An 11,220-nucleotide genomic window follows, 5' to 3' on the forward strand; every position below is an offset into this window, starting at 1 on the left:
TAGGAGCATGGAGCTTCGGTGATGAGCTTGCATTTCCTCTCCAAAATGCAGCCTGAAAACAATAACAGCTACAGCATTCTGCGAAAGAATGCCTGTCCGCTGCACTTTTGATGAGTCATCAAGTTTCATACAAAGGTGCCCAAGGTTGTCTGAGGCCGAGGGTCACTATAAAAGGGGCTCAGTTGTTGGCATGGGCGCAACAACTACCAGCGTCACCATGGGCAGGGTAACAACCATCCCGTCGTTGTAACGTGTTACTGAATGACGAAAAAAGCTTAAGTGTTTGTATCTCTCCGCAGATCATTTTGTTCGAGGAAAAGAACTTCCAGGGTCGCTCTTACGAGTGCAGCAGCGACTGCGCTGACATCCACCTGCACCTGAGCCGTTGCAGCTCCTGCCGGGTCGAGAATGGATGTTTCATTCTCTATGACCGTTCCAACTTCATCGGAAACCAGGTTTTCCTGAAAAGGGGCGAGTACCCCGATATGATGCGCATCGGGAGCATGACCGGCGTCGGAGCGGTGGTGATGGACAACGTTCGGTCTTGCCGTCTTATCCCCATGGTAAGAAACACACAACTGGGGTGGAGCTTCTGGTTTCTGGACTTAGCCAGACAAGCGGCACTTCTGTTTTTGACCCAACAGCACAGGGGACAATTTAGGATGAAGATCTACGAGCAAGAGAACTTCAGCGGCCAGATGCAGGAGCTGATGGAGGATTGCGAGTCTCTGCAAGATCGCCTCTACATGTCTGACTGCCAGTCCTGCAATGTGCTGGAGGGCCACTGGCTTCTGTTTGAGCAGCCCAACTTTCGTGGACGCGTGGTCTACGTAAGACCCGGGGAGCACAGGAGCCTTCGAGAGAGCGGCATGAGCACCACTATGAGAATCAGCTCCATCAAACGTATAATGGACATGTGCTGATTGCCATTTGTGTACGAATAAATAAAATCAAAAACTGAGGCCTCATTTGAAAGTGACTGCTGCTTACTTTGTGTGACATCTTAAATATCATGCTTAGCGAGGTTATTCCCTCACAATCAGTCTCTACTACGATTTTGGTTTTCAAAGTCAGTTATTATCAACACCAAAAATGTACTGATAGGTGGAGGGTTCTTCTAAGATCATTATGATGATGTAAGCTTTGAGCAATGCTACATTTGAGCGCTAATGCATCGGAATATATTCTAATGTATTACTGTTAGAGGATGTAGCAGTGCCTGATAGTCCCTTAACTTCTCAGGAAAATAATAAGTGTACAAATAGCTGACGATTGAAAATACCAATTTGAGATACCTTTGGTTTTTTTTTGTTTTCGCTCCTCACAAAACAGGCCGTCATCACATTGTTTTTTTTTTTTCGGGAACCTGAGCTTTGTTCCACTGTCACAATGGTGGCTGAGGGCACACAAAAGGAAAGTCAACTGAGCACATAAAGAGAGCAATATATCGCTGACGTTCTAAATCAGGGGTCTCCCACCTTTTTCAAACCGAGAGCTACTTTTTGTTACTGATTAGCGTTAAGGATAATGATTTCGAAAATACATTATATTATTACTGTGTAGTTACTAAGTTTTTATGGAAGTAGGGTAAAATAGACTGAATCAACTGCTAAAATAAACAATTTTACCAGAAAATCACAATGACCCAGCACTGGTGAGCCGCTTTCAGAAAAGGTCCATGGACATTTCAGCTATACCTAGGAGGCACCTTAGTGCCCACGGGCAACACGTTGGAGACCCTCGCTCCTGATCTAAATACTGTAGGTGTTCAATTGATGAGACATCATAGAAAAGCTGCTGCTCGGTGAGCACTACTCTTTGAAATATGTTTAATCCGTGTCAATTACACTATTGAGCAGTGGTCACCAACCTTTTTAAAGCTGAGAGCTAATTTTTTGTTATTGATTGGCTAAAAACCTATACATTAATAAAACAACTTTTGTTGTAACTATGTTATTACCACGTTGTAACTATTACATGTTAAGTCACATTTCAGACTTCAATCATAAATATATAAAACTGTAATTTCTCTTGAAGCATCAACAATAAATGGGACACACTTCATTGGATATTTTAAACATTTAACAAATAAAAAAAGGAAAAAGTGGGTGTGCTTCCAGAATGGTCCTGTATTTGGCTCCATCCATCTTCCCATCAATTTTAACCATCTTCCCTGTCCCTGCTGAAGAAAAGCAGGCCCAAACCATGATGCTGCCACCAGTATGTTTGACTGCGGGGATGGTGTGTTGAGGGTGATGAGCTGTGCTGCTTTTACGCCAAACATAACGTCTTGCATTGTTGCCAAAAAGTTTGATTTTGGTCTCATCTGACCAGAGCACCTTCTTCCTCATGTTTGGTGTGTCTCCCAGGTGGCTTTTGGCAAACTTTCAATGACACCTTTTTACGGATATCTTTAAGAAATGGCTTTCTTCTTGCCACTCTTCCATAAAGGCCAGATCTGTGCAGTATACGAGTGATCGTTGTCCTATGGACAGATTCTCCCACCTCAGCTGTAGACCTCTGCAGTTCATCCAGATTGATCATGGGCCTCTTGGCTGCATCTCTGATCAGTTTTCTCCTTGTATGAGCAAAAAAGTTTAGGGGGACGGCCTGATCTTGGTAGATTTGCAGTGGTCTGATACTCCTCCCATTTCAATATTATTGCTTGCAAGGTGGTCCTTGGGCTGTCCAAAGCTTGGGAAATCTTTTTGCATCCAAATCCAGCTTTAAACTTCTCCACAACAGTATCTCCGACCTGCCTGGTGTGTTCCTCGTTCTTCATGATTCTCTCTGCGCTTTAAACAGACCTCTGAGACTATCACAGTGCAGATGCATTTATACAGAGACTTGATTACACACAGGTGGATTCCATTTTCCATCATTAGTCATTTAGATCGACACTGAATCATTTAGAAATCCTCACTGAACTTCTGGACAGTTTGCTGCACTGAAAGTGAAGGGGGCTGAATTATTTTGCACACCCTTGTTAAAAACCATTTGTTAAAAACTTATAAAATATCCAATAAAGTGTGTTCTACTTCTTGATTGTGTCCCACTTATTGTTGATGCTTCACAAGAAATTACAGTTTTTTTATTTATGTTTAAAGTCTAAAATGTCGCAAAAGGTCACAAAGTTCAAGGGGGCCAAATAGTATCGCAAGGCACTGTACCTGTCAACATCCCTTTATTAACGATTCCAATTCCGAATTTGTTTTACTCTGCAAAAATTGTTATGCTGCCTACACCATTAGATTAAATTATCAAAAAATGTACAAAAGATGGGGAAAAGGTACAAGTTGTCATGAGTTAGCCAGCCTGTTAAAAGCTTAGAATAGTCATGAAAATTGGGAAGACGAAACTGTAATTTGTGTTGCAGGTATCTTCGGTTGTTGTTTTAAAACATAGCTTTTCTACTGTATTTAAAAACACAATATACTTTAGATCAGGATTTAGTTTAGGGGATGGTGTAATAATAGTCTTTAATTGTGAAATAGTCTGAAGTCTGTGCGGCCCTTTGAGACTTCCTGTGATTAAGGGCTATACAAATAAACATGACTTTTAGGGTAGTTAGAATTTAGCTAGAAAACCATAGAAAGGACACGATCTGGCATCAGTCAAGCAAAAAGCCTCCACAAACCTGAAAAGTGCAAAAAATTATGTATTGTTGGGGAGAAAGTGCTGACTGGCCTGCTCATTGTCATGACCCACAATGACATGGGTCAAAGCCGGGTTATAAAGGGCCAGAAGCAACGTTTGTAGTCCGACTGGGTCAGTGGCACAATGGGAAAGGTAAGGTTACTTGTTTTTGCTGTCTTCCTTTTGGGGTTTGACGGAGGATGACATTTCCTCAGCATGTTCGTTTGACATTCAGGTTGTGAGATAATATGGGAAAAACAAACGCTGGAGTTGAGTATTTTTGATTACAATTACTCTATCATTAAATCTTCCAGGCATGTGAGTACAGAACAAGGCTATTTGGTTTCACAGATTGCGCACTAAAAATGGCCAACTATCACTAATATACCAAGAGGGCAAGCTAAAACAAAGATGCAATATTAGTGGTTCAGTGGGAAAATCCTTGCGTCACACCAGCCCTTTGTCCAGACAGGTATTAATACAACTCAAGGACATAAAACTGCAAACTAAAAACCCGATGTGAAACACTGCAGATACTGAATCATAACTGAATGAATGGCTACAGGGGAGGGCACGGCGAATGAGTGGTTAGCCCTATGGTGCAAGAGGTCCAGTGTTCAAATCCGGTTTGGCTCTGAGACCGAATCCAGACTTTCTGTTCTCTTTCGAACCGAATGTATAAAAAACTGCAACTTAAATTTTGAGCTTACTGTAGCGTTTCAGTAATATGCTTCATAATAATCATAATCATAGATGACAGGGATCTTTTCATAGCATAACAGATTTATTTACAACCAATGGGGGAAAAATATTTTCATGTTTGGCATTGTATGTGTAAACTGGTTTATTTTTACAGTTGAATGCAGTTTTGCTATACAAGGTCAATTGGGAACTATGAAAAAAATATTCATTTTTCCTTAATTGTTATACTGGTTTGGAATTAATTAAAAATAAATACAAAACCAAAGTTTTAGTGGTGCAAGGGCAATTCAATTAGACTACAAACTACTATGCTGGACCTACTAAAGCTGTAAGTACCGGTATATCCTTTACTGCCCTCTAGCGGCCAAAGAGAGCATTTGGTTGGCATTTTTTAATAAAATCATAACTTTCGATAAAAGTTCCCATAAAGACTTGCTTCTTTTTTTTGTCATAGTCAAATATTTAAGGCGAGCCAGATTAAATCAGCCAACGGGCCGTGGAATGGACTGCGGGCCATATGCCTGTATTAAGTGATGATATCAGTAGTAAATAATTACACTCAAATATATGAATAATCATAATAAATAAATGAATAAATAGGTGAAGGATATTTAAATGAGTGAAACAATAAAGAGGTTATGAATGAAGAACTCATACAAACATGACTATTAAGGAAGTGACACATTTCAGTATCCCAACAGGTTACTCCCCGTTTACGTCCACTGTAATGGCACACTATACTTTCGAGATCCTGGTTTGGGATTGTATTTAATATCTTTTCTTCCTTGTTGTAGATCACTTTTTATGAGGATCGACATTTTCAGGGTCGCTCCTACGATTGCAACAGTGAATGTTCTGACCTGCACTCGCACTTCAGTCGCTGCAACTCCATCAGGGTGGAAAACGGAGAATGGATGCTTTACGAGAAACCCAACTTTTCAGGTTATCAGTACTTTTTGAGGAAAGGAGATTACCCCGACTACCAACGCTGGATGGGATTTAACGACTGCATAAGATCCTGCCAAATGATTCCAAAGGTAAATATTGGGGTAAATCAAGGCCTCTGACAATTAATTCCCTAGAACACAAGTGATTTGAATCGTCTACTATGCAGAGATCAACTAATAATTGATTATTGAATTAGTAGTCAACTGTTTTTATAATGTTTGAATGAATAGTAGCACACAAACGTATACTAAAAGACATGTACACTTCAATAAGTATAATATCCACCCATCCATCATCTGCACTGCTTATCCTCAGTAGGGTTGCGGGGGTGCTGGAGCCCATCCCAGCTATCTTCGGGCAGTGGGCAGAGGACACTCTGAACTGGTTGTCAGATACAGGGCACTGAGGGACAGACTACTCACTTGCTCATTCACACCTAGGGACAATTTGGATCGGCCAATTAACCTGGCATGCATGTTTTTGGAAAGTGGGAGGAAACAGGAGTGCCTGGAGGAAATCCACTCAAGCACGGGGAGAACATGCAAACTCCACACAGGAAGGTTCGATCTTATGACCTCAGAACTGTGCCGCACATGCGCTAACCAGTGGGCTGCCGAGATCGAACCTCCTGTGTGGATTTTGCATGTTCTCCCCGTGCTTGCGGGGGTTTCCTCCGGGCACTCCGGTTTCCTCCCACTTTCCAAAAACACGCATGTCAGGTTAATTGACTGGTCCAAATTGTCCCTAGGTGTGAATGAGCGAGTGAATTGTCTGTCCCTGTGTGCCCTGCGACTGGCTGGCAACCAGTTCAGGGTGTCCCATGCCCACTGCCCAAAGACAGCTCGGATGGGCTCCAGCACCCCTACTGAGGATAACCGGTGCAGATAATGGATGAATGGATGGATGGACATATATATATCATATATAAAAACATATGTAATATATATAACATGTGGATGTGTGTGTATAAATATAAAAGAGTGAAATATAAAAAACAATGATAAGATAAAGAGAAGTAAAGAAAGAAAGGGAGGAGAGAAAGAAAGGGAGAGGGAAACTGCATTCAACTGTAAAAATAAACTAGATAACACATTCAATGCCATCTAAAAGTAACAAAATAAACCAATCATTTGCCGCAAACACGGCTTGATTATTTGTGCTTTAAATGAACTGCAACAACAAATGTACAAAATGTACTAAATTTAAACTAAATTATTTAATGAGGTACTTGAAACAAGGTAACATATATTATATATTTTTGGAAATTGACTAAAGCAACAAGTGTACAAAAACTGAATTTAAACTGAAATACTTTAGTAAATATATAAATGCGCAAAAGAACATTAAAAATGGTAATATAAATGAATGTTATTTAAAATTAGCTGCAACAACACATGTGCAAAAACTGTATTTAAAGTCAGACGAATATTTCTTGAATAAATATAGAGATACACAGAGGTACCTATAACAAGGTAGCACAAATGGTGTTTTAAATACACTGCAACGACAAATGTACCAAAACAGACAGTTTTAAATAAAATGAGTTCTAAAAAGATCAAACAAAAACTTTACCTTTACTTTAACTATTTTGCACACCTGCCATTGAAAATATTCTGGTTTCTATTTTTTATTTTTTTTTTAAATATTTGTTTATACTATTCCTTTTTTAGCTGTTATTCATTATTCATCGTTCGCTGTCTTACAGCTGTAACAAAAGAAATGTCCCCATTGTGAGACGATTAAAGGACTATTGTCACGACCAGCACACAGGGGAGATCCAATCGCGTAACGTTTTCTCACAATTTTATTGAAAGGAAGAGGAAAGGCAGCGCCTGCGATCCGATGTTTGCTGGACGCGAGAAGCAAGTCACTCTCGTACTCGGATTGTGATCCGAACACGGAAGTGGATCTTCCGTAGCGAGCGATGGGGACGGAAAAACTGGGACGGAAAAACTGGTCGGTAGCCGGGACTGGGAGAGCAAAAACGTGGTCGAGGTCAAAAACGGGTCGTAAGCCGGAACGGTAGAGCAGACGTGGTCGGGATCAAAAACGGGTCGGAAGTCAGGACGGGAGAGCAGACGTGGTCGGGATCAAAACGGGTCATAGTCAGAGACAAACGGGAGGGTGGCAGCAGCTCAGGAGGTAGAGCGCTCGTCTTGGGATCAAGGGATCCCAGTTCGAATCCCGGCTTGTCCGTGTTACATGTCGAAGTGTCCTTGGGTAAGACACTGAACCCCTAATACCCCCAAAAAGCAGGTTAGCGTCTTACATGGCTGCAATACAAGGCCGCTATTGGGAAATGTGAAGCACACTGTAAAGCGCTTTGGGAAGTCATTGACTTGAAAAGCGCTATATAAGTGCAGATCATTTCATTTCAAAGTAAAAACAGGAGCAAAAACGGGACCGGCGGGAGTCAGGGTCAAAAAAGGCTTGCCTTGTGTAAACAGAGGTTTAAATAGCATGAAAACCAATCTGTGAACGAGCCGCAGCATATTTTTGGGGGGAAATTAATGTGTATTTGATATTTATCAATAATAATCACTCACACGGGAAAAAAATTATATACAGTATATTTAATTATACATAAGTTTTATATATAAGTTAACCGTTCTTGAGGCCTGGAGTCTAAATATTTGTATGAAACAACTACGGCTACGTTCAGAGATCAATGAATGGATCGTGTTTTTGGTTATTCTACAAGGTCACGCCACAAAGTTCTCACAGGCTGGTGATCTACGAGCGCCCCGAGTTCAAGGGTCAAGCGATGGAACTCAGCGACGACTGCTCTTCTGTGTACGAACGCTTCCACCAGAATGAAATCCACTCATGCCACAATCTCCAAAGTCACTGGATTCTCTACGAGCACCCCCATTTCAGGGGACGGCAGTACCTGGTGCGCCCCGGGAAATACAAGCACTTCAACGAATGGGGGAGCAACAGTCCAAGGGTGGGTTCTATCAAACGGATCAGCCTGTAGGAGAAAGGCTTTTGAAATGGATGGATGTTAATAAACAACTTGAAATGCTCTGAGAGGACTTTTTCTAAAGCAGGGGTCTCCAACATGGCACCCGCGGGCACCCGGGTGCCCTCTGAGGCCAACTCGGGTGCCCGAAGACTTGTTATGAGAATACCCCACCAGTGCTTGGTCATTGTGATTTTCCAGTGCAATTTTTTTTTTGCTGTGGTTAACCGAGTCCAATTAAGCCCTACTTTTCTTCTTCTCTTCCTTCCTTCCCTCCTTGCTTCCTTCCTTTCTCTCTCTCTCCCTCTTTCTTTCTTTCTCCCTCTCCCTTTCTTTCTTTCTTTTTTCCCCTCTTTATCTAATCATTATTTTTTATCTTTCAATCTTTTTATCTTCCTCTCATTTCTTTCACCCTTTTGTTCTACCTTTCTTTTTCTCTTTCTATCTCACTTCACTCTTTGCTTTTATCTTTCTTTCTCTTTTTTTCCTCTCTTTTACTCTTTATTTTTTTTAATTTCTGTGTGTCTTATTTCTCTCTTTTAATTTAATTATTAACCTGGTCATAACATAGTAACAACATAGAAGTAACAAGTTATTCTATGATTGCGTATCAAACTTGGTGCTCTTTGCACTGATAAGTAGCAAAAAGTAGCTCTCAGCATGAAAACGATTCGCCTCTGTTTTAAAGGTTTCCAAAAACACAAACAAGTGAATAAGTGCGTCAGGACTCAGTAGCGTCCATTAATCCAGGAGTGCTCGGACTTTTTCAGCATGCAGGCTATTTACAAAATGATCTACCCACCACAAACAAAAATGGAGATTCAAAGGCAGTCAAGTATTAAAAAAAAGAGCCCTAATAAGTGAAAATGAATGCTCCCAACATTTCTCAATGCACACTTAAATAAATCAAATGCATTTAATCAAAACAAAAGTATCTAATACAATAGTAAACACCATGACTCAATTTAAGTCAGTCTTTTTTTTTCAATTGCCAATGTTTTTGTCCAATGATGCTTTCGCATGAAATTAGTATCATTGTACTGCTGTAGTGCAGTTCTATTAATAGGAGAAAATGAAATACCCTGTACTCAAACAAGGCAAATACTTACATTTATGGTTAATAATCAAGATTCCAACAAATCCCTAAATAGTAACTCCGTTAGCGGTATTTTTTTTAAAGAGATATTGATAAAGTCCAATATCATACGTTTTACGATGTATAAATGTAAATGCAAAAATTACATTTTATTTGGACTTGAAATCATTTAAAACTTGAATCATAATAAAAAAATACGTAATTAAAAAAAAATTCAACCTTACATCGACAAATTTGGAGTTCTCCAATTCGCTACTGCTGTTAAGCCACATTGATGTCAATGCTAAAACGTTGTTTTGGGAATTTACATAAATTGTCTAATTAATTAGCACCTTTCTTGATTCTTATCAGATAGTGTCCTTTTTTATTAGGCCTTTATATTAAAGGGCCGATGTGTATTTCTAGTGCCTCCCAGTGGTTAAAATTTTCATTCATTAAAAAAATAAAACAATTTTATTTAGACAAAAAGAAAAAACACACGATCTATGATATCAACGTGCATTTTCCAAAATTCGTGAGGGTCGAGAAATTAGCATTTATTTTACATAATGTGAGCTTCATCTAGATACGGCTGACAAAATTGTCCACCATTTTGATCCTACGGGTACGCAATTGATTAAAAAAAAAACGCATAAGGCTGAGCAAAAAACAAACAAATAAATCAAAAAAGGACAAAAAAACTGTGAGGTTAATTCTCTAAGTCTTTGAGTCACCATAGTTTTTAGTCCTTTTTGTGCTTTCTCGTACTCATTTTGGTTGCATCCACACAATATCGGAACACCTATTGGTCAAAATAACACACCCTGTCCCTTTAATGTACATTGCCTAAGCCGAAAGCAGGTGCTCCTGGCAATTATTCATATACTCGGGACAATTGTTTTAAAGGGGGGGGGGACTAGACAGTTGCACTTTTTGCACCAAAATATGTCTCTAGTGTAGTGTAATTGACAAAGAATTAATTACAGGCTTGTCGTTTCTTTTTGTGTGTTTTTTTAAAAAAATAATAGATAAAAACACAAACTGATTTTATTTTTACTCAAGAACCAGCAAAACAAACACACACTCACACAAACAAAAATTGTAAGCACAAATTGTTATACACCGGCTGAAACTGAAATGATAGATGTGGTGTGTCTTGGGCAAGTACAGCCTGGGGGCGCCCATCTCTCTCCAAGCCGACAAATGTACATGGCGTTGACGTTATACACGAACACCGATAATAATGGGCAATATTGATGAAATGACGCCTCCTTGTGCCCAATAGACTATTGACACAATTTTTCGTGGAAAGAAAAATAGATATAGAAAATAGTTTCTGATCACGAGCAGGATTACGATGATATTCTTAAAGTTACAATTCGTATTTTTATTTTAAAGAAAAGTTTACTGGGTTTTCAAGGCGATTTCACAAATTATTTTTTTGGTGCTTGACATGATTGTTGGCAAGGACACTTAATGGCCTCCTGTGATGTTTAATCAATTTGCTTTTGGGTTGAAGTAATAACTTTATGCCGCGCTACTGGTAGCAATCACTTATAAATGGGTAGAAATTACTGATTTTTATTCAACCTCCACTTATTCATAGACAGCTTTAGCCACATCTCAAACTTTAAAGGGACAGTGTGTGCTATTTAGCGCCTACGTTGTTCATGTTTTACTTTCTTTTCACCATTTTTCTTTCTTTTTTCCTATTTTTTCTGTGAGAGGCTAGGCAAAATGTAAGGGAAAATAATATGCTTTGGTCAGTCTAACTTTAAAGAAACTGTGTGTATTATTTTCGCTGTATGTTGTAGTGCAACGGAGAACAAGTGCTAAATAGCACAAAGAGGGATACAGACTACGACTCAAAGTGCCCAGAACACATTATTTTCCATCA

General features: G+C 39.6%; 2 protein-coding genes across 2 annotated transcripts; both read left to right on the forward strand.

The window, feature by feature from the left end:
• Positions 1-121: 121 nt before the first annotated feature.
• Positions 122-968, forward strand: LOC148369186 (gamma-crystallin M3-like). The gene is made up of 3 exons (XM_088331116.1): positions 122-226; positions 300-563; positions 645-968. The coding sequence occupies exons 1-3, from the start codon at positions 191-193 to the stop codon at positions 921-923; spliced, it is 579 nt and encodes a 192-aa protein (XP_088187242.1). The 5' UTR covers positions 122-190; the 3' UTR covers positions 924-968.
• Positions 969-3,659: 2,691 nt separating this feature from the next.
• On the forward strand, positions 3,660-8,311 carry LOC148369187 (gamma-crystallin M2-like). Its single transcript, XM_088331119.1, has 3 exons — positions 3,660-3,789; positions 5,133-5,375; positions 7,988-8,311. The coding sequence occupies exons 1-3, from the start codon at positions 3,781-3,783 to the stop codon at positions 8,261-8,263; spliced, it is 528 nt and encodes a 175-aa protein (XP_088187245.1). The 5' UTR covers positions 3,660-3,780; the 3' UTR covers positions 8,264-8,311.
• Positions 8,312-11,220: the final 2,909 nt, after the last annotated feature.

The sequence above is a fragment of the Urocampus carinirostris genome, chromosome 3 (genome assembly GCF_059441175.1).
Source record: "Urocampus carinirostris isolate Australia breed hairy pipefish chromosome 3, RoL_Ucar_1.0, whole genome shotgun sequence".
In the NCBI taxonomy this organism is placed as follows: domain Eukaryota; kingdom Metazoa; phylum Chordata; class Actinopteri; order Syngnathiformes; family Syngnathidae; genus Urocampus; species Urocampus carinirostris.